The sequence below is a fragment of the Merops nubicus genome, unplaced genomic scaffold (genome assembly GCF_000691845.1).
Source record: "Merops nubicus isolate BGI_N331 unplaced genomic scaffold, ASM69184v1 scaffold2132, whole genome shotgun sequence".
Lineage (NCBI taxonomy): Eukaryota > Metazoa > Chordata > Aves > Coraciiformes > Meropidae > Merops > Merops nubicus.
Window position 1 is genome coordinate 11,727 of NW_008591353.1, and position 24,005 is coordinate 35,731.

At 42.7% G+C, this 24,005-nt stretch overlaps 1 protein-coding gene across 1 annotated transcript in view; it reads left to right on the forward strand.

Annotated features, from left to right (window-relative positions):
• Positions 1-523, forward strand: part of LOC103782448 (E3 ubiquitin-protein ligase MIB1-like) — a gene marked incomplete at its 5' end in the record, with an annotated part of 11,262 nt that extends 10,739 nt beyond the window's left edge. The window contains one exon of the mRNA XM_008950218.1: positions 210-523. Coding sequence (XP_008948466.1) covers positions 210-350 — 141 coding nt within the window. The remainder of the gene's footprint in view (positions 1-209) is intronic.
• Positions 524-24,005: the final 23,482 nt, after the last annotated feature.

Consider the following 24,005-nt stretch of genomic DNA (forward strand, 5'->3'; position numbering starts at 1 on the left):
CTAAATATTCTAAGTCAATGTGAGGTAAAAATGTGATTTAAAAAAAAAATATAGATTAGTTTTCAGGTTAGTGGCTGGACTTTGCTGTGGCAATGATCTGCCGGGCCATGAGGGCGTATTTATCGTTAACTTTCCCTAACTTGTTTATGTCTGTTCTATACTGTGTCAGTACTGCCACTGACTATGTAACCTGTCAAAATCTCTTGCAGACAATGTGTCCTGTCTGTCTGGACCGTCTGAAGAACATGATCTTCCTGTGTGGGCATGGGACCTGCCAGCTCTGTGGAGACAGGATGAGCGAGTGCCCCATATGCCGCAAGGCCATCGAGCGAAGGATTCTCTTGTACTAAGCAGTGCAACCAGTGTCTTTTATTAGCTTATGAAATAGTAAGGACTTCTTGGTGGTTTAAGTCTCTGTAAGATTGAAAGGCAGTAAGAGGATCCAGTGAAAACATTTCTAATACTGTGGCACAGGTTCATGACATGGGAGTTGTTTAAAGACTGTGAACACACCAAATAAGAACAGTATTTGAACAGTTAGCTTTTAGCCTTAGTCTTAAACATCTAAGCCTGAAGCTAATTTAAAGCAGCTGGTGTTGGTTTGTTTTTTTTCTTTTTTGCATTTTCATTCTGTCTTCTTCTTAAAGTTTGAAGGGACAATCTTATTTTGTTTTTGTTCATGTTTTTTTAATGTATGTATCAGGTGTCAAGTGATATAAGGGGTTTTTTATATTGTCAGTTAATATCAAATATAAATATTTAGGATTATTTTGTGTTTTTTTTTCTTTTCTGGAGAACATTCAACTTTCTTGTGAGTTATGATTCACCATAATTTCTATCTGGAAATACACAATAAAGCAAAGTCAATACCAAGTGTATAGACAGTAGTAATAAACTGACTAGGCCCATAGGTGATTTTAACTTTATTGTGCCCCTTTTTGCTGAGGACAAGTTGGGAAAAAAACTGTTAAAAGAAAAATCTAGTTTAGAAACATTTTATTCCTGAAACTGCACTACAGTGTAACAGGTTCAAGCTAACTTACATAGTGAACTTCTTCATTCTGCTAGCCAAGGAATCTTGTGTGGAGTTGCTTTTATCTTGACTGGAGGGGAAACATTGGAGCAGTGGGTCAGTTATCCTTTTCAGAGAAGTGAATTTGATCAATTGTAGAGGGATTTACATATATGTATGTGGAGCCATTTAAAAATTCAGGGTCTGTGAATTGGGAAAAACTAAAGATTTCTTCTCAAATTAGGTTTATTGTCTCTTGGCAAGCAGCATCAACAGCAAAAGAGAAGATTCAATGTTGCTTGTTCATCTAAGCTGGGTGTGACAGGAGAGCTTGCCTGTGAATTTCTCTGGGTGATACTGCAGATGAAGATAGTGCTGCCAGAGCAGGGAATTCAGTGAGCCATGCCAAGGTGAGCTGAGGTGGGCTGCAGGCTGCCCCTGATGTGGCAAAGAGCTGTTCCTAGCCCTGCTGCTCTCAGGAGCTGCAAACTGCTACATTTTGATAACAACTGCATCCTTCCATCTTTTTGGATGGAGGAAAGTGTGCTGATTGAAGGATCTTCTGTAGCTAAAGGGAACATGTGCTTACTCCTAAGGGATTCAGCTCTGTGAGTGCATAGTGGCCCTTTGCCATTGCACAGACTTTATTTGGGTGTGCTCCTGCAGAACAACAAAGAAATCCATGCTGGAAACATTTAGGTGCCTTACTTGCAGCTGAGATTAATTTCTCATGTCATTCTCATTGTGTATGTCAAAAATGTGGAAAAAGGGGTAGTTCAGAGGAAAATCCAGGGTGACCTTAAAAGGTGTTTTCCAACCTAAACGACTCTATGATTCTAAGGATAAAGGCATAAAATTGTGATCTCTTCAGATAAATAGATCTCAGTCCTTTGAAGCTTTTGTTGATATACCTGAATTGTGCAAGGATTTTTCAAAGTCTCAGAAGAATGTTGCTAGTAAACAGTCAAAATAGGTGAACTTTTAACCAGTAAGCTTTAAATGCCAGATAGATTTTGCCAGGAAAGGTAACTACAGTGATGTATTGGGAAAATGTGTGTAGAGTGGATTTAACATCACAAACTGATGTAATACTCAGCCTCTTGTCATGGTTGGGAGCTGGGCACCATGTGGAAGACCCTGTGTATTGAAATAAGGAGAATCTAATACAGCAATGCAAAAGAAGCAATTAGTAACAGTAATAATATATGGAGCAGGTGATACAAAGAAAAAGACCACAGTGACTGCAGGAAACTGGTGGGACTCAACCCTTGACCCTGCCCATGCTCTCAGCCCTTATAATACTCAGACTCTTCAAGGTTTGGAGCTGGGAGCTGGGCACCATGTGGAAGACCCTGTGTATTGAGATAAGGAGAATCTAATACAGCAATGCAAAAGAAGCAATTAGTAACAGTAATAATATATGGAGCAGGTGATACAAAGAAAAAGACCACAGTGACTTCAGGAAACTGGTGGGACTCAACCCTTGACCCTGCCCATGCTCTCAGCCCTTATGTCATGGGTATGATGTCAGCATGATGTCAAAAAACCTAGTGGCTGGTTCAGTTGGCTGTCCTGGCTCAGGCACACCCCCAGCTTCTAGTGCAAATTAACCCTAACCTACCCAAACCAGGATGCCTTTCTAGAGCCATCTTTAATCCTGATCCAGAATTGCAAACGTTATCAGTCTTTTCATTTGGACACAATCTCAATCTGGAGTCAACACAGTAGTCTGTTCTATTTTGTATACTAGTAGTAATCTGTTCTCAGATAATCTGCATGTCTGTCTTCTAGGCCAGATGAAATCCACCTGCTTTTTCTTGCTTCTTGGGTCTCTATTCTAAAATATCAAGGAGCTTTGGGAAGTTTTTGATGTAAGAAAATTCAACATTTCACTATTTCCACTTAAGCTCTGAGTGTACCTGGACAATACACTTCATAAAGTCTAATTTCTCTTCAGTGTGTTTGACAGAGAAACTTTTTATAGTAGGCTTCAGTTTCCTGTCAGTCTTCCTCTAAAAGTAATTTTAGAATAGAATGTGCCGTTTGTCAATCCATGCTGAGTTTTAGCCTGTGATGCATCAGACCTGTACCTCAGTTAGCTGAATTAGGTAAACTAGCCAACAAGCTTAAATGATTAATCTAGGGCTCTCATTAACAGGTGGAGGAGCTGTATCTTGTGTTGGGAAGGCTACAGGGTTTGCCTTTCAAAAAAAAAAACCATGGAAAATATTTGCAGTTCCAGTTTCATGTGTGGAGCTAGATCTGTGGATTCACACCCTGTCCTTGGATTCTGATGCAGAAGGTGAGCTAGTGCTGTTGAGGAAGCAGTGAGTTCATTCAGTTTAGTCTGCTGTCACCTGTGCCCTGTGCACAGAGTACAAATGTTTAATTGGATAACACTTAAATGATGGAAGGATGGAAACCAGAAGCTCAGCTGGAAGTCAGAGGGGATCATAAGTAGGAGAGTTGAGGACATGGCACTGTGCCTCTCAATTCAGCAAAAGATGGAAGTGTAAATCTCATTCTCATCACTATTATTAGGGAGCAAAGTGAAAATGAGGGGAAAATCAGTAAGTAATTTATTCCTAATACACCATAAAATCTTAAAATGTAAGAGTTGCAAGCCTTATTATCCCCCAGTATTTAATAGCAGTTTTGGGATGAAGTTGAAGGAAGTAGCTCCATTTGTTTCTTGAAACTGTCAAGAAGGCACCTAATAATACATCTTGTTCAGGTTTGAGGCATGCTCAGGTGTTCAAGTAAAACACTTTTCATTTCTTTTTCCATTTAGTAAAACCCATAAATAGTCATGTCCATGCACAGTGATTTAAAGTATAAAGACAACCCAGAGGCTAACAGAATATGTTAAACCCTTGTAGTTTTTTTAACTTCTGTATGATGATGTTTGGCTTTTATTTTCCCCAAACCTGCTGTCTAGCACTTACTGTACCCTGAGCTCATGTGGCACTGCTCAGAATTTGGGCTGTTATTACCTGCTTTCCATTTGTTGAAATGCTGTGTGCTTGTATGTTGGGCTTTGGAGGGATCCCTTTGTGCTGAAGTGGATGCTGAAAATTACACTGGCTAGAGAACAAACAGGTTACTTCTAATGTGAAAGTTTGGAGGTGTTGGACTTAACTTGGCTTGGGTGAAGATAGAGCAGATTTGCACAAGTCCTTGTGCCTTGTTAGCATAGTCTTACAATCAGTATTTTAGCTTCTTTTAAAAATGTGAAATGGTCTTTTTAAAAATAATCCAAATACTTACTGTGTAGGTATTTTCTAGACATGAAGCTCTATGTATGCCTAATTATTTTTAGCAGTATTGCAATTTGTGTAAACACTAAATTGGTTGAAGAAGCTGTGTTGAGCTAGTGAGCTGAGCTTCCTTTACAAAATGAAATGCCAGAAACTTAGTTTTCCTTTTCCATTAGCAGCTGTTGAACTGAAGAGCCTGTCCTGTTCTTTGTGCTGCAGGGGTCATGTTTTCACTTGTAAAAATCCAACAACACTACAGCCTAACTTTCAGCAGTTGCTACCTCCTTTCTGTCAGAGGAGTGAATTCTTCTCTAGTTGTGCTTTGTCCTGGGGAAGGGGTGGGGAACACATCAGTTTTGTTTTGCTTCATCACTTTTAATGTCTGAATACATTGCAAAGGTGTTTTTTCCTGACTGTGTAAACCAGTAAGAAGTGTGTGATTTGCCACGGTGTACATTGTATATCACTCATGTATCAGTTGCTGGAATTCATACTGTTGTCTTCTGCATTTCATACCTTGTGTTGACAAAGCAAAACTGTTATCCAGATTTTTATTATGTGCCATTTTTATAGCTAAGCCTGTGGTAAGTACAAAAGTTCTGACTCAGGGCTTTTTAACAATTTAAACACATCCACAATATTCTTCAGCTCATCTTGGAGAATATTAGAGATTTAATGACTGTATAGTGCCTTGATAGAACTGTTGAATGAGCAGCAGCCATAGAGTCCTTACAGAATCTTCTGAATCCAGTTCCTGAGATGATGTTAATATAATTGTAATACCCCTGCCATGGATTTATAAACTTGTATATATTTTCTGTAAAGAAAAATTGGCAAGTTAAATTGTTAAGCTTTCTGAAAGCTGATTGTTGCACCACTCCTGGGAGCCTGAAGGGCATAATATACAAATTTACAGAAGCAGCATTTGTGGTAAAAGACAGCTGATGAAGTGTTCTGTATGGGACATTTTTAGTGTGAGGGGAGAGGTCACTGTATAAACAAACCTGTACAAATACCTGCTTTATGCTGGCCCAGCAAGTCTTTTTTAAGAGAGAGAAAAATAACTGGCAAAAAAAAAATCTGTATGTTTGCATGCCATTTTATAGGGAACAGAAATTTAAATCTCATTTTGAGCTTCTAGGAAAAACTTTGTCCCAAGCTTAGTGTCTCTATGAATGCAAATTATTCATATTAGAAAATGGGGTTTACTAAACCACAGGAACATTTCTTGCTTTTGTGAAAACCAACTTGTTTTTCCAGTAAATTGTAGATTTTGACATGACTGTTTATTGGAGAAATCTAAGGTTGTCTGTATGAATTTAGTGGATTTCTGTATACAGATAGCATTATAGAGTTGCTTTCATTAAAACTACTTGGCAAGGTCTAAGCTTTTCAAAGGAAATGCTGATGTTCTGTCTGGTTAATAAAACTTATTGTGTAAGATCTAGACTGACTTTTCAAAAAGCTTTGATTTAAAACTGTAATTGGGTTGAATTAATACTGATTTTTATGCACACATTGGGAAGAGAGTGGTGGCTCATTTGACTTCCTTTTTTGCAATGATGTTAGATGTCATCATGGAATTAGAAGATTGTATACCTGAATTAAATGTTGGGTAACTCTGTTAGTTGTTGCCATAATGTTAAACACACCACATATTATTTATTGAGAAAATTTGCAGTCCCAATTAAAAAAAAAAGTGGTTCTTTATAATATATCACTGTAGAGTGAGTTTGTAGCAACATCAGAAATGCTGCAAGCCCTTGAATCTCTCAGATACTCCAATGTTGCTTAGGCAGGATAATAGAAGTATGAAGGGTGGATTATGTTGTAGCAACAAAAATTGTTTTAGATTTTTTTTTATCTATGGCATATCTGCAAATTTTTCTGTAAATCAGCAGTTCATAATGCTGATAAGAGCTGCTGTTGTTAGACTCCAGGTTTATTTATAATTCAATGGCCTTTATAGATCTGGCTATGTGAATGTGATAATTTTAACATCTATCCAACACAGTAACTCCTGTATTCTGAGACAACAGGTGCTGCATCATAGTTTGGGGTTTTAGGATTCAATGTAATGGATGCATTAAAAAAAAGTATGTATATAATGAAAGGCAACAAAACCAAGCAGGCTTTAATGGCTTAGTGTTTTAATTTGTCATAGTGTACAGGTGACAAATGAGTTGACAGAATAAAAATTTATTGTTCTCTTTCTCAGTTTCTTTTTATTTTCCCAGATTTCTTCATCCTTGGTTTATATGACAGGTCTGTATGAAAACAGTATTTTCAGGGCTTTTTTAAACTGTTAAAGTCATGCAGATTGTCAAAATAGATTTTAAATAGGTTTTTCTTTGGGACTTAGGAGCTGGTCAGATGCTTCTCCATAGCACTGAAAGTGGTGGGAGCAGCACTGGCACAGGTCTAGGACTTAGTCTCTGTGCTCTCTGGGTTTTCTAGCCCTAATGTTGGCCACAGTGGAAGCTCATGGATTTGGTGGTGTTTGCTACTGATGTGTTTAGATTTTGAGAAGGCTGCCTTATACTGTCAAATATAATTAATATTACACTTCATAATTAATCTCTGTATAATACACTTTGCTGTTCTGATTCCAGCTGCATCAAGTATGCAGCCATCTGTCTGCAGCAGGGATGGTGAAACTCCGTGGAGGTTTCCTTTGGATTCCACGTGTAATTAAATGCAGAGTGTGGTACTCTGCTTTATTTAGGACGGAAAAATGAGGGTTTGAGTAAGAAGTGATAGCTTTCCTTTTCAGACCTGGCTCTCCACAGTGTGGAAGGGTAGTTTCAGTTGGTCAGCAGTGTTCAGCCTTCACTGAAGACCTTGTTCTTGTGCTTTGTGCAGTCCTGTTTAAGTCACCAAAGCAGCATGCACTGGAAAGCTTTTACTTTGAAGAATTAAGCCTATCAGCTGTTCCTGAGACTTATGAAAAGATTTTGGCTTAAAAATACTTTAAGGCTTTAAATAGCCTGTTCCTTTTGTAGTAATGAGAGTAGTAAGCCCAGGCTGTCCAAGAGATGATAAAAGTTTTGTTTGTTTGTTAAAAGCAGATTTAAGAGTGTGGTGCTGTGATGGATTGAAATAGTTTAAATTATTTTAGACATCAGGGACTGTACCATCTGGTGATGTGTTAGTTTTATTCTGTAGCAATGCAAGACTTTTAAGTTCTAGGAGATTTAATGCAATATCTATTTCTTACAGTTAGCATTTGGTGACACCTACTTGACTGCTTTAAAAAAGTTAATAAAAAAACTTCTGAAAAATTGCCTAAAATCAGGAAAACACCTTTGTGAAATTACTGACCCATTGCAGCACTGTAAGACCATTTCTCTAATTTTTTTCATTAAAAATAAATCTAAGGAGGAGGTAAATAGGCTGAAATCTGAGCTGATTTCCCTGGTGACACTTGTGCATCCTAAACTGCACGAGTCTTTTTTCCACAAGGTGTCAGTAGCACCCTCCACTTGGGACAAGGGTTGTGGGGGTTTTTTTGTAATATAAGCCCAGAGCAAACAAGGGATAAGGACAGTGATGATTGCAGTCTGTGGGTGGACCAGACCTCACTTGTCCCCTTCTTCAAGCCGACTAAGTATAATTAGCTTATTTGCTGACTTCAGTGAGCCCCATATTCCATCCTCTGACTCTCATGTGACATGAACATTGCTACTATTGATTAGGGCAAAGTTCCAGTGGAGTGTTTACCTTTAGCTCTAGTTGAAAGTATTCATTTAGTCTAGCTTTTTTCAAAAGCATGCAGCTGGAGCAGATAAACTAGGAGAGAGCTTGTCCAGCAGGCAGGGGAAAAGAATTCTTGTACAAGTGTCCCACATATTCTTCGTGATAACCACAGGCTGCCTAGATGGCTGGAGCTCATTAGTATTTTCCACCCTGTAGCAACAGAGCTTACAATTACATACCCTTTGAAGCCTTATTTCACCAACAGGAGTGTAAGCTGATCACTGGCGTTTAGGTTGGCACAGGTTCTTATTTACACTTGCCAAATTAACGAGGGACCTTCCTTCATGTTTGCAACTCTTACTATTCTGTTTCACATCTGTTACAATTTTTGCATTTCATGCCTTCAGTGCATCTGTCTCCCACTCCTCGAGGCCTCCATTTCAGTTCTCCCAAAATCAGGGTTTTTTTGGCAGCAGAACTGCATCCCTTCCTTCATGATGTGTCCCTTCTCAGTGCAGTTCTTCTTGCCATGACACTGAGTTTGGCACAGTGCTTTGGCATAAGCACAGTGGAGCCCTATCCTTGTGTCTGACTCTGCTCTTCACTGCATATACTGACAGGAGGAATTCCTGAATTTAGTCTTAGGAGAATTCCACATTAATTTATCAACATCTGTTACTTCTCTGTATTGGCAGTATTAAAAAAAAAGGCTTTGGTTACAACCTGAGGAAAGGGCTGGGGCACTGCTTTTGGCCTAGTTACAACTAGAAGGTATGAAGAGCATAAGGAACAAGTAAATATTTTGGGGTGGTTTGGGTCTGATTTTTTTGTTGTTTGGGTTTGGTTTTTTTCCCCTCCCATAGGCTGCCTGAGATTTTCACCATTACCTTATCTCAGGTTCTGGTTTTGGTGACAAGGTACTCCTCAGAGGAACTCATGCATGGAAAGCCCTGTGGAGCTGCCCAGAGGAAGCTGTTGGGTTCAGGAAGATCACTCTCAGGAGCAGGGGTTGTTTGCAGAGAGAAGGGTTCTCTTACTGGGCTTGCTGCCTCCGTAGAGAAGTGTGAAAACGTTCTGCCTAAGATTTCATAATCCCCACTGTGTATATCCTCTGATCAAAGGTACCTTGTAATATTCTGTAGGAAAGCTATATAAAATAAACAGCCATTACACAGCTTTTATTTTCCAGTGGGCAGGTTATATGGTTAGTTGGCTCTGAAATACAATGCAGTCATTCTTCCTCTCTTCTTCCTTCTTTGCAGCAAGACCTGTAGAGGAAAAAAAAAAGACTAATCCAGATCTACCTAGGCAAGGTTGCTTTCCCTAACACAAAGGCCTTAAGCTGTGACTGGTATAGCCTTACAAAGCATCACATCCAAGATGTTTGTATTTGTCTGACCTATAGCACATGGCACTTAAAGCACCTCGTTCATATTAGTCTTGGGTTTCAGTCAGGTAATTCTGATTCTCTTCAAGGCTGAGGGAGTCTTCATGTACCTCTTGTCTTCTGAAACTTCTCCCACCACTCCATGTGGACAGCACAGAGTCTAGAAGCACTGCACAGCTTCTTGTTCTTGCAGAAAAATATGCTAGGCATGAGGGAATCTAAATTGCGGCCATAGACCTAATTCTTAACAGTGTTTGAGGTGAGAAACTCAGATGGCACATTTGACTGAGAGCTGAGTGGTCTCAAAGCTGAAAAGTTTTGAATCATTCTGTTCCCTCTCCTGAGAGCTTACACTGGGGGTTCAGAGTCCTCCTGTACCTCTGCCAACCCCTTTGTCTTGCCTGTCCTACCCCCCTGCATAGCTCCCTCCACACCACATCTCCCTGGGGTGGTATGTCCTGCAGTTAAACTGGAACTGCTCCACAGATGGAGAAGGAAGGTGTGGGAGGTAGAAGCCAGCTGCTGCTGCAGGAGTCACAGCTCTGCTGTTCTGCCTGGTGGCAGCTCACACCCAGAGGATGTAAGTGGGTGAGTGATCTCGACTTGGATCTGCTGTGAGCTGTGGCTGTCTGCAAACAGGCAGCAGTGTGAGAATGCTACTGCAGGTCACTGCTCAGCAGTGAGCTGGGTGAGGTGCTTGCCCTGCAGCCTGCAGCACTTGGCCACTTACACTTTTATAGTGTTGCAGCCAAGTAGGGCTGAGTGGGCCAAGCCTCCTGGGCATCTGCTTGTCCTGAGCTGACTTTGCTTTGGTGGTAAGTAGCATGGAAATGAAACAGCTCTGAAAAGCAAATCCTCTTGAAGAAGGCTGGGATACCAGACATCTCGTTTTAGGCTCTCTCTGCTCTGCTGGCTCAGATGGTGTCACCAAGATTTGGCAACCTGGTGGTGAGCACTCCAGGAAAAGTTAGTCATTGGCTGATGTCATAGTTTTACTTTTGCAGGAATTTCTCAACTTTGAGGAGGTAGTCAAACAGTCTTCAGAACAGAAAAAGGAAAAAAAAAAAAAAGGAGAAAAAAGAAACAACCATTTACAGCAGAGTTTAACAAGGAAAGTTTTTGGGGGTTTTTGTTTTTCTTTTTTTCTCTCCCCCTTTTCTGGATAGGGACTGTGCTTGGTTACCATTTCCCTTGCCAATTTTCATGTAGCAGAAAATGGTGCCTAAAAAATAGTTGCTATTTGTTGTCTGGATTCTCTGAAGTCAAACATACCCCATGTGTCTGTCAACATTTACAGGAGAGTTTAACAAGGAAAGTTTTTGGGGGTTTTTGTTTTTCTTTTTTTCTCTCCCCCTTTTCTGGATAGGGACTGTGCTTGGTTACCATTTCCCTTGCCAATTTTCATGTAGCAGAAAATGGTGCCTAAAAAATAGTTGCTATTTGTTGTCTGGATTCTCTGAAGTCAAACATACCCCATGTGTCTGTCCTGTCTGTTCCTGACCACCACCTTACCTCTTCTCAGAACGTTGTCCCACAGGGTGTGAGGAGGCACTTGTGAGGTTGTAGGAGACCCAGTGTTCTCCTCTGTAACTTTCCAGGACAAGGAAAGGACTTTATTCTCTAAGATGATTTAGTCTGCTCTTTTTCTTTCTGTCCACCTTCAATTATCAAACATAGGACCACCTTACTTTTTTCTGATGACATGTAATTTTGAGAGGAAATCAGTGGGATCATCACTGCTGTGCCTGGAATTCTTGGATTTGACCTGTCCTTTCCTACAAAATTAAACTTGATTTGCAAGGACAGATGTTTAACCATTAAGCTAGCTGAATTGAATGCTCCTAGGAGCATTAATAGGGGTGGCCTGGGGCTGGCAGGTTTTGCTAAGGAGGACAGGGGGCACATCCTAGGTCAAGCTCTTCCCTATCATGGCCAAACACTAACTTGGGCAATACTAAGGGCTTCAGTGCTGTAGCTGAAGACACCTTCATGGCACAGTGCCCTGGCTGTAGCAGCTAGCAGTGGGAGGAGAAGCACAGTGCATCCATGAGAACACAGTTATTCTTCAGGAGTTGAAGATCTGGCTTTTCTTGAAGGGTTATAACACAGTTATTCTTCAGGAGTTGAGCTGAAGATCTGGCTTTTCTTGAAGGGTTACTAGCCTGAGAGGAGGTCAGTAGTACCACAGGGAACCTGGGCATAGAGCACTGAGTGATGCTTGGCACACGTGCTCCAAAACCCTGGAACAAGCTTACTAAGCAGCTATGTGTGTCCTTGGGTTAGTTGTCAGCTCACTAGAAACAAGGGTATCTAAAAAAGACTTTCAATGTGCAGGTGAACATATCTCTCCACACACTTTATTAATGTATTTCCTTCTGATCAGCAAAGAACATCTGAGGGGAGCAGGAGGCTACAAGCCTAGCTTATTTTGCTGCAGTCTGTATGTGCAGCATTGAAGGTCTCTGTAGAGAGCTGTGAGTCTGGACAGGCAAAAAAACAGGGGAAGAGGGCAAAGGAGAGAGAGAGAGAGAGAGATCTTTAATGACATGTTGGGTACTGATGAAGTGTCTAACCCAGGGGGGAGCTGCCTGCCTCAGAGCTGAGGTGTGTAGAGCTATGGTAGCTGCTTACCTTCCACAGTGCATTGGTGTTTTACCATTCCAGCCTAAGAGAAGCTGCTGAGAGTGGTGAGTAGCTGGGAGGAGGAGCAGCGTGGGTCTGCTGAGAGCAGCTGCCAAAACTGGAGCAAGCCAAAGCAGAGCAGCTCTTTTGTCAGGGACAGAAATGTAGTCTGACACAGCTTTCTTATCAAAGGGAAGGATTTTTCACTTCAGGAGGAAATTTGTCTGGGAAGACATTGGATAACTTTTTTTTTTCCCCCTCTGGTCTGTGGGAAGTCCTGTGTAAATGTGTTTTCCATGAATATAATTGTTCTGCTTCTGACCCTGCTCTGGAGAGAATGCTCATGGCTGTAGGTGGGGGAAATAACAGAAGTTGGCTGAAATGCTTTTTATCTGAGTAAGTCAGCAAACACATCTTGCAAGCTCACAGCCAGGGAGCCATTTGCACTTGGCTCATGCCATGCAGCAGGGAAAAAGTAGTTCTTTTCTAGTTTTTTTTTCTGATTTTTGTTTTAGTCTGAAGTTTCTCTTGATCCTTCCCAAGCCATCAGGTTGTAGTTAAATTAAAACCTACCCTTTTCTTTTGATGAACACTTTGGGTAACAGAGGCTATTTGTGTTCCAGCTTAAACTTGGATAATTTTGTTTAAACATTAAGAACCTACATATGTAATAGAGACATGAATAGAGGTGAACAAACAAATCATCTTCTAACTGAGGCTGTTGGACTGGGATTTGTTAGAGTTGCTCTTCCATGGGTTTCCTGTGAGGCTTTGCTCAAGTCACTGAATTCTTTTTCCTCTCTATCCTATGTGTGAAATGAGAAAGATGCTGCTTGGAGGGCACTAAAAGAGATCTGCTGGAGTATACAGAGAAGCCCACGACAGCCTGGATGAGTTCCTGAGTGGCTGCAGTGCCCCCCTGGGAGCACACGGGGTGTCCCAGCTCAGGGCAGTGTTCTCCTGATGAGGAACTAAAGCCTGCTCCTGGTGCTACTGCACAGGCTGCCAAAGGCCAGACTGGCACAAAATGAACTGTTTTCCACCACTCAAGCAGAAGGAATTTCTTAATTAACTAGTAATCATATACAAATGTATATTTTATTATACTTAACAAGTAGCCATTGGCCATTCTTTGCTTATTAAAGCTCTTAATGGAAGGAAGCTGTACTGAGTTATGATATCAAGCCAGCTGCCAAAACACCAGCTGTTTGGTGCCAGTCTTCTGCATTTCTGTCTCTCTCTGATCTTGTCAGTGCATTTTAGTGATGACTCCTGAAACTCAACCTGCCACAGCCAGTGGATGTCACTGCAACCACTGGAGTGAGGGAAGAAAACTTTGGGGGAGAAAGAATAAAAGTTCAAGTGTAAGTTTGGAGACTTCTTAAAGCTAGAAATAAATGCAGGAAAGTAGATAAGTTAAATCCTTGCTTAGTAACTGTGCAGTTGCCACGATGTTTCTTGGAGATGCTTAAAAGGGTTTGAAATGCTTAATTTTATTTTTGTTCTTAAATAGTATCCCAGATGGCCAAGGGCAGATCCTCTGGTAGGAGTCATGTCACTGCCACCTTCCATGGTCATGCTGCCCTCAAATGCCCACTGGCTTCCCAGTGCTGAATGTTATGCATCTGATGGATGGTGTTGGGTTAAAAAAAATGAAATAAAAAAAAAAAAAAGGGGGAAAAAAAAGAAGAAACAGAGTAGGCTTTCTTTAAATCCTTTAAAACCACTTCCATGATGTTCTTGGGGGTTGCAGATCTTCTGTCTCCCCCAGGCAGCTGGCCATCCCCAGAGGCAGACCAGCTCTGCAGCAAAAGCCCTTGGAGGTGCTGTGGTGGGCAGATGGGCACGTCCCTCTGGGCCAGCCCTCCACGGCCACACAGAGCAGCCAGGGGTGCAGGCTCTGAACCCTCCCGTGCCAGACCTGCCCCAGCCCTGCCAGCACTTTTGGGAGGACCTCTCTGCCTGTGTTATCGTGAGGATGACAGTTTAAACAGGCCTTATCACTGTGTATTCAATCAAGGTTTATGAGGGCTGATAAAGATGTCACCTAGTTGCTTTGTGTGTTCTTTAAAGCTCTATTCCCCAGCAGGATTTTGCTGTATTATGGTTTTTTTTTTCTTTCTTCACTGACTTCTAGGTCTCTTCTGAAGAGAGGGGTACATGTTGGAAGGGAAGGTGTCACATTTTACTATTTCTAATATTTCTGATGGGAAGAATTAAAAAAATAGTAGCTTGGTTGACACAACCCTATCTGTATTTAATATCTTATGTTATCATAATTGCTTATTTAATAATTTCAGTAAACTTTTGTAAGTTTAGCTTGCACGTGGCAGTAAAGTGGCTTGTTTGGACTTTTCTTTTTTGCCTTTTTACTTGCAGCTGCTGTGTTGTGTTGCTGCTGAAGGTGGCTCAGGAGGGGCTTGGTGCTCCTCAGTTACAACACAGGATGTTGCAGGCTGAGCTCCTGGTGCTGTTTTTCCTGGTAGATGGAGGCTGCGTGTTGGCAACACAGAGATAGAAGCCTTGTTGACTCACTCTTTTGGTTGTATGTCAAAGCTGAATGAAGGGTTACAATAAGAAAAAGTAGCTATTCAGTCATACAAGATGCATCAATAATTTTCAGGTTATCTGGTTGTGATGAACAGTAGTAGAAGTCAGACAAAATTAAGTCCCTCTTTGTCTTGTCCTGTAAGCTCCTTCATTTCAAAGTGTTTTTTTTTTTCTCAGCCCATGTCCTTTTCCTAGCTATAGTTTAAATTACAATAAAAAAAAGTAGCTATTCAGTCATACAAAATGCATCAATAATTTTCAGGTTATCTGTGATGAACAGTAGTAGAAGTCAGACAACGATTGAGTCCCTCTTTGTCTTGTCCTGTAAGCTCCTTCATTTCAAAGTGTTTTTTTTTTTCTCAGCCCATGTCCTTTTCCTAGCTATAGTTTAAAATAAACACGTTGCCCTAATTGTATCTGATGCCATGTCCAATTCTGCCACTCTTCAGAAAAATCCTGTTTCTACAGTGAGCAGCAGTTGCTCAATTCCATTTCTGTTGTTTAAGTAAAATACGTTGTAAAACAAAACAGATACACAAAACCATAATGAAAAATGGTTAGTTGCAGCTGTTTGCTGTGTTATAAAAGAGGGAGAAGTCAAAGGAATCTATTGGCTAAAAAGAACTGAAAATAACAGACTCAGGACTCTACTTCAGGCACAAAATGAGCTGAGATTAAGCGTGTGTGTTTAGGCTCTTCTGAAATATGGGGAGAAGCTGAATATTCAATGGATTCCTTAGATCCTCAGGTCATAGTAAATTGCTGTTATTTATACTGCAGTATATTGGCCCTCTCTGCATCCTCTGAACTCTGTAAGTAATAATGATTTGGCATTTCAGAAATGCCCCTTTCAGTTTGTTTCTAATCTTGCTGCTGCTGGCAAGCCTTGGACTCCTCAGAGGCTTTAATGCTGTGCGGGTGCATTTCCTAACAAGATGTTATTCTGGGAGGATAATAATACTTAATAGAGATCAGGAATAAAATGAAAAACAGCCTCTCCACCACCACTTGTTAACACTTCTAATGATTGCCTATTAACACTGATTTGTTATATGCTTCCATTTGAGCTGGCTGGCCTGGGCACGAGGCACTCGGGAAGAGCTGTGCTGCCCTTACTGATCTCTGCAGTAAAAGCTACTGCAGCATGATCTGGACTGCTTTTTGTGAAGTGTTTAATATCAGAACCCAATTGTTGACCCCTGCCTTATCAATTCACTCTATCTGTTTGCCTTTAGACAGTAGTCATGGTACTTGCTAGGATATTTGCCTGGGATGAAGCTATTTTTCCTTATGCACTGGTGTCCATTTAGCATGGACCACGAAATCCTCTCTGGCCATTCAGCAGTACAGTGTTTTTTTGAAGCAGAGTTGCTATTTTGCGCCAGTGGGATCCCTGGAACGTTTCAGAGTGGAGTCCAGTGTGACCCTTAGGTCTTGCACCTTAGTGCTTCATGACTGCAACCCTCTGCTTTCTATGTTCTGTCCTTTTCATCACTGCAGAACCTCTGTGAGCTCCAGAAGGAGATTGAGAGTCCACTTTACTGATGTATTGTTCAAATAAAGATAGATGTTTTGCTGAAGAATGAACACAGCAATGCCATCCAGCTGCCTGCTTTCCTGAAGGAAACTTATTTGGACAACTCCATCTTCTGATGTGGACATCTCTAAGAAACCTTTATGAATAATTTAAGATTATTTTTCTATGATTTAGTGTATTTTTGTTTGTTTGTTTCTTCTATCTCTTCCCTCTGCTTGCCTTAAAACTAAACTAGTGTTTTTCACCCTATTGCTTTGCTTAAAGCAGTTGACTGTGGGCATTCTGAAACCATAATTTATTTGCTTTTTGGTATTTTTGAAGTTAAAATAGAAAGTGGCTTGATTCCAGCAAATTTCTGAGTTCAAAAAGCCTCATTCACTCAGAAAGCAGTTTTGGCAGAGTGTGGAAGAAGAATCTGAAGTAGGGCAACAAAAGATAGGTTTGGAAGAGCTTCCAGTTCCTGTGCTGAAGTCCCACCTCAGACACATGTACTTACACATGTCCTGCTGAAATGCAAGAATGTGTTTGCCATCCAAAAGCTCATCTGGCTTTGGGTGTACATGGATTTCTATTTCCTTATTTAAATCCAGAAAGCTTGAGAGCTGAGCAATTAGGCTGAAAAATCTGGTGATGATCCAGTATAGAAAAAAAATGGCTTAAATTTTTAACAATACCAAGAGCTCCCTGGTCTTTTTCTAGCTAGTTAGAGTGGGAAGGCATTCTCAGAGCTAAGTCATTGACATTTTCCTTCTATTCTTCTTTAGATCAGGCAATATATTCATTTGTGTTCACACAGCTTTCATCTCAGCCATGCCTGGTAGTTGTTCCATCTATGAAATTCTGAATGTTGAGCTGGGCAGAAATTACCCCTCACTGCTGTTGTTTCACAGAGGGGTCTTAGGCTGCTGCCACCATCCTTTGGAGGAGTGTCAGGGTGTCAGGGGTTTGCAATCACTTCTCCCCTTGGATTGAGGGGGAACCTTGGCAAAGCAGGAAGAAGAGGAGCCCTGTTAGGGGAGCTACCTGCTGGTAGATGAATGCATGTGGGCTGCTGCTGTGTTAAGGTAGGATGAGGTATTTATTGATGACAGCCATGCTCGTCTGCTCTGAGAGATGGCTGAGGTCCCTGCAGATTTATTGACTCAAGTTGGTGGCCTCTATACACAGGTCTGTGTTTAGACACTTGAAGACTCACCAGTGGCCAGCCTTGTTAGTGCAGCTCCTGTAGAGAGGAGACTGCCCACCCTTGGCCATGAGGATGTGGTAATCCATTTTCTCAGCTGAGAAAGGTGAGGAAGAAATTTTCTCCCCATCTGTCATTCTAGAGCAATTCCTTATAATATTACATGATTTGTTTTTTCCTGACCTCCAGGGATATACAGTGAATTTAAGTTTAAGGAATAGACCTGTCTCTGTTCAAAGTACCTTTCCCATATCTTCAAAGAGCTCAGACTGTTGATTGAAAACCATTTCTCTAGAGAGCAGGATGGCTAGATCCAATTAAAGAATTTATCCCACATTTATCTGTGTTCCTCCCTCAAATGTATGGCAATAGCACTGATTTATTAGCTGGAAACATTTCATTTTTCTTTATCTAGCAGAATTACAATCCAGGCCAGCCACAAAGTTTTGCTGTAACCCTTATCCCCCTTCCCTGCAATGGTCCTGCTCCTTGGGTTAATGTCCGTGTAAACTGTCAGCTCTGTGGGACAGGCTCTGGCCCTGGCATTTGAAACACCACTTTCCCTTCCTCTTTGTTTTTAATGTTCATGATCCTCAGAGCAGAATGACTGTCACTTGCCTTGACAACTCCTAAAATCTTGTCCTTGGCCTCAGTGGAGCCCAGACTGGGAGAAGGCTTTTGGGTGTGTGGACCCCCAGCTGTAGAGAGGTTTTCTGGGTCAAACCCAATACCTGTATGTGACTCTGTGCAAGTAAATCATGCCTGTAAAATACATCCTACAGGTTGCTGCTGGGAGAGTAGCAAAGTCCTTAACACAGCTGGATGTTGGTTCATCTTCTAATCTGTGTTTCTAGTCTAGAAGAACAGCATCCTAAGTTGCTGTCTCATTAAAAAGCAGGGTGTGGGGCTGCACCAGAATGCAAGTGCACAGGCACCACTTGGATATAAAAATCTGCTCTCTCACTTACCTTCCAAAGCATCTCCAAGTCCTCCAAGGAAGGAATTGTGGCTGGCCATTTGGCAGCCAGCAGCTCTGCTCCCCTCTCCCACGCTGAGGATGGCTCTGTGTGGAACCCCTTCCCTCCAGGGGCCTGTGGAGACTGAACTCACTGCAGCAAACGCTGAGGGTGGCTCTGTGTGGAACCCCTTCCCTCCCCCTCAGCTCCAGGGGCATGTGGAGACTGAACTCACTGCAGCAAAGACTCCTTTACAAAGACCCAAAAGACCCTGGAAGTGACCAACACGACCTTGGCTTGGACCAACAACCAAGATTGGGATGCCCAACTTGGGATGTTGGGGTGCCAAGAGCTGTGCCCATGCTCACCTCTTCACCACCACCCCCAGTATTAAACCAGGGCTTTGTGAGCCCAGTGAAAGCTGTAGAAATTACCTGAGGGGCTTTGAAAACTGAAAGTGTGGAACCGGTGCTAATTACAGAGATGCTTTGGTGCCTGTGATCCATGTGAGGAAGTGATGTGCCACAGGCTGGATGCAGCAGCCCCTGTGCTTGGGAATTGTGAACGGGCTGTAAATATCTGTGCTTTCAGCTCAGCTATCTGAGGAGAAGTGGGAAACCAGTTCTGGGGTTTGCTCTACATGTCTAGCAGCAACCCAGCAGTTTCTTTCAGCTGAAAGACTCACCAATGCTGCCCAGCCCAAAAAATGTGTGAGCAGCAGCAGCAGTGCCCAAGGTTTGGTTTCTCCTCAATGTCTGGTCTCTAAAATGCTCTGGGTAGGTTTTTGGCAATGGCAAATCGGAAGAAAATGGTGTGGCCCAGGGTACATGGAGAACGTGGGCCCTTGTCAGATATATACCCCCTTTTAAAAATGCAAATTGATGAATAAACACTGCAACAATAGGGCTCTGCTAATCCTTTTACAAAGGGTGAGTTGCTAATCTGAGTCCCCAGCCAGGCTGGCTGCCTCACCTTAACAATAGCTGCATTTATACCTTCTGTTTTACTTGTAAACCGCCATGCAGTGAGCTGGGAAGGGTTTCAGCTCACCTGCCGGCTGGGGGAGGGCAGCTAATCCTTTCATGCCCTGCACACGGGTGAGCAATGCTGAAGCAAAAAGGCCACGGCAATGCTGCCAAATTTTCAGCCAGGCTGGGCTCCGTTGTGCTTGTGCTTGAACAATGGTGCCAGTGTGCCCGGGAAGGGCAGAGGGAAAGGGCTGCTCGTGGCTTCACAGAGATGTGACCCTGGAGAGGTGGTGAGGCCACCGTGGAGCACCAGGCAGGTCCCAGTGCCCTCGGCCAGCACGGTGCCCTGGCAGAGAGCCCAGCGTGAGCGTGGCTGGGGGGTGGGTTACCAGCCAGGCAGAGAGATGCCAGCCAGCTGGAGTCTTTGCCTTGCCTCGTGTTCCTGTGGGTTTTGTGAGTTTAACAGAACGCACGTGGCAATACTGCAGAAGTCCTGGCCTGGAGTTTTGTCCCCAGCTTCTCTTTCTTTCCTTCCCTTTATTTCCCCCCTCCCATCCCTTTAAATTTAGTTTGTAGCATTAGACCTGATCCAAAGAGATGGAAATAAGGGTTTTCTTGCTGTGTTTGGTCAGTAAGATGTCTCCAGACCCATGAGCCTGTGTGGGGATGAAGGAAGCATGGATGATCCATAGCTGTAGAGTCACAAATTTAGGGCAGTTTGGTGCAGAAGGAAGATTAAACAGACAGACGTATCTCAGTGTGCAGCAGACCCGTGGGGTGCTCTCTTCCCTGGAATCTGGCAAAGCAATTTATGCAGCTTCTGTTTAAGGGGTTCTTTGGAAAGGGAGGCAGGAGCAGTCATGGGCCAAACACACCAGAGAGATGGTGCAAAAGGCTTGGAGGCTCTTGGTTAGAGGTTGCTGGTCTGTGGTCATCTCACTACCAGCAGAGGAGTGTTCATGCAGCATCAGCTCAAAAGTGAAGACTAGCTGGGTGAAGGACACTGTAGTTTTTATATCTGCTGGCAGATTAAATTAAAAACTCTGGGAAATGGGTTATTAGAACTTAAAACCTGCTAGCTCATAAGCAGAAGATTGTTTTTTTTAAACACAGATTTTTACCTCAGCTAGCTCACATTAGGAGTGTCTGTTTCTTTGGGTTTGGTGAATGAAGGCAGAGCTGGCACATCTAACAGCAACAGAAGAGTTACAGAAGGAAGCTGTTTTGTTTCAATTTGTCCCACAAAACTCAGAAAAACTCACACATGAAATTATTGGTCATGTTTTTTATTAGAACTTTGATTCAAACTGTTGAATTTGAGAATTCATTGTGTGGTTAATGGACAGCAAATGTAAGAACCTGTATTTAAGAAGGCAATGTGGGATTTTAATACCTACTCACTTATCAATCCAGCCTCAAATACTAAAAAAAAAAATTCATTGCAGATTTTCAAGGAAAGAATTATTAAATATATGCAGGCAAATAACTAAGAGAAAAAAAAAGAGCAAAAACTGTTCATGACAGTCTAGCAGGATTGTCTCCTTTTGTAATGCAGTTGTATTTATAGATACAAAACAGTTCTTTCACCTTTCAAAACTTTATTAAGCATTGATAATATTTTCATTTCTGTTCTCTTAATGTTTAAATTCTGCTAAAATTATTTAACATGAGTAAAGAACTGGGTAATGAGGCAACAGCAGCAACTTATGTGGAAAAAGGAAACAATTGATTCAAGGGAGTTTTCTTGGCAGAATTTCATAAAAATAAATCTGGTAACCAAGCTGCATTAATATTTTCAGCAAGTGTCAGTGTAGGAGTGTGCTGATGAACTGGAGCTGGGAAACACTATTCAGAAAGAGCAGAATTTGGATCTTCACAAGGAGAGTGAAATAATCACAGTAGCAGGAGTGACATGAAGTGCAATACTGCAGAAGATAACGTCTTGCAGAATTTAGTAAGTAATAACAAACATTTTGGCAATGAGCTGAAGGGTTCAGAGGAGGGGATGGCTGGGGGGCTGCAGTGACTCGTAGGAGGTCTGGGTGGGAAGCAGGATCAGTGCAACCCTTTCCAGGGATGAGGGGAGCATTGGAGCTGCAGCTGAGCCACGTGCTGGGGGGAGAGACCTCCTGACACGTGCTGTGTACAGCTCTGGGCAGCTGCCTTCATAGGGAGAGTTAAAAAAAAAAAAAGAAACAATTAAAGAAAACTACTGATAGTAGGTGCAGCATAGGGCTAGCAGAATATCCAGGAGGCTGGAAAACTTGTCCTGGGAGAGGCTAAACCAACTTCACTCACACTCAGGAACTACAGAAGGGAAAATGTGCAAAGAGGAATATCTGGAACTGAAGGACAGTGAGTGTAAGAAATAGTGTGAGTATGAGGAGTATACATGAGCATAAATTAGAATAGAGAGCTGTGAACTGCAGATTTAGGAGTGTAGACTGTAGATTTAAGAGGCAATCCCCACCATTTAAGCAATGAGGTTCTGGATGAGCCTTCCAAGACCAGCAGCTTGGACAACCTGATGGATGTTTGAAGTATTTAGTATGTGCATGATGAGAGGGGCAGAGACAGCAGGCAGGGCAACACCCATTGTAACACTGGCCTGTGTTTGAGGGATCCTTGGGAAAGAAGGGCAGGAGCAGTCATCAGCCAAATGGACTGTGCCAAAAGGACAAAAGATGTGGAGGCTTTAGGTCAGATAACACTCATCTGAGGTCTTTTCTTCTCTGCCAGGAGAGTAGTATTTGGCCACTCAAAATTAATGTACATTTTGCTAGATGGTAAGTGATGGAGACGAGACACTCCTGAGAAGTGATGGAGGAAGGTGGCAGATTTTATTTCCATATTATTTTAAACAAACACACACAAATATATAGGTCTCATGGAAAGCCTCTCTGTGTGTGCAGGGAAGATTTTCCTGCTTCAGGGGAATTTCCATTCCAGAAATGCTATCTGAGGCTGTGCAAAGCAAAGGCAAAACACTTTGCCTGTCTTGTAGCCATCCTTGCTTCAGCAGGTAGGGGCAGGGATGAACTCCAGCTGTTGAGAGGAACAGCCCTTGTGGGGTCTGTTGGGAGGTGTAGATCTCCACGTGGACTATGGTGAGAGCCAGGCACAGCTTGAGCCCATGCTTGAAGCTCTGAGACTTGCAGTCTGCCCAGGTAAGTGTCCTTTTGGACTAGGAACACAACCATGTTGAAACCTGTGAGACCCATGAGACTTCTGCTAAAAAAGCAACTGAACAAAGGTCAAATCCAGAAAGGGAGGGGGAAAAAAAACCCAACAACAAGAAACTCTAAAACCTGTGGAAACAATCACGGAAGGAGAGGAAGGAAAAGTGTTTCCTGGAAAATAAAGAACCTCATTGAACTTTAAATCTAGCCCAGGCACCCAGAGTCAGCTCTGTTATGTTAGAAAAGCTTCACCCAGCAGAAATGAGGAAGAAAAAGGAAAGAGAGTCCTTGTGTCAAGCTCCTTCTCATGCCAATTGTGCTGTGTCCTGTGGAGGGATGAGGTGCAGGGGTCCCTGTGACCAGGCTGCTTGCTTTCTAGGGAGAGGAGTGAGGGGAAGTGGGTGCAGGCAGCAAAAGTGTCTTGCTCTGGATGATCCAGGAGAGGAAGAACATCACTCTGGACACAGTTATTTGGCCGCACAGGAGAACTCCCACTCTGCAGCCCTGAGCACACACTGGGCAGAAGTTAAAAGCAGCCTCAGGAGCATTTTAATGCCATAGTAAGTGTTGATTCACACGTGGCTGGAGCCACAGGGACCTGGAGGGTGGTGTTTGATCCAGCCCCAAAGTGATAAATTGCTGGTTTCCGTGCATGGCAAAAGTCATCTGATAGGGACTGTGGTGGGTGGAGGGTGTGACTTGGAGCCACGTCCTCCTGGCGTGAGTCACTCCTTGCCTTTGGGAAGAGCCCTCTGCACAGGAAGGTTATCAGCACCTCCCCTGCTGGATTGTTCCCCCTGGACCCCAGCAGCATCACTAGTTGCTGACTGCCCAGAGCTACGTGCACGTGTTCTACCTGAGCAAAGAATTGCTCCCAACCTGGTCCCCACCAATGGCAAGCAGCTTTTGCCCCTGATCACAAATGGCATTCCAAAAAGATTGTCCTGTTACCTTTCTTACTCTTGTCATTTGGGTTTCATCACTCAATAAAATCGGGTGTATTTTTTAGGAAATGGAATTTAAAAAATGTATCAGATGTTCATCAGCTCTTGAGTCTACAGAGAATAGAAGCAAGGGCAGGTAGCCTGGGAGGAATACAAAGAACTTGTCTGAGCAGCCAGGGATCAAGTTAGCAAAGCTAAAGCCCAGATAGATTTCAGTCTGGCCAGAGACATCAAGGGGAGCAAGAAAAACTTCTGCAGGTGTGGCAGTGATAAAAGGAAGGCTGGGGAAGATGTCAGCCCTCTCCAGAAGGAAAGTGAGACCTGGTCATGATGGGTATGGAGAAGGATGAACTACTCAACAACTTCTTTGCCTCAGTCTTCACTGGCGAGGGGCTCCAGACACACCATGGAAGTTCCAGAAGGCAAAGGCAGGGCCTGGGAAAAGGAAGATCTGCCCACTGTAAGTGAAGGTCAGCTTCGAGACCACCTGAAGGTGCACGAGTCCCTGGGACCCAGCAAGACAGACCCATGGGACACAAGGGTACTGGTGGATGAAGCTGCTAAGTCACTTGGCATCATATTTGAAGAGTCACAGCAGTCTGGTGAAGTTCCCACTGACTGGGAAAGGGGAAACATAACCCCTGTTTTCAAAAGGGGGAAAAGGGGCAGCTGGGGAACTACTGGCCAGTCAGTCTCACCTCTGTCTGGGCAGGA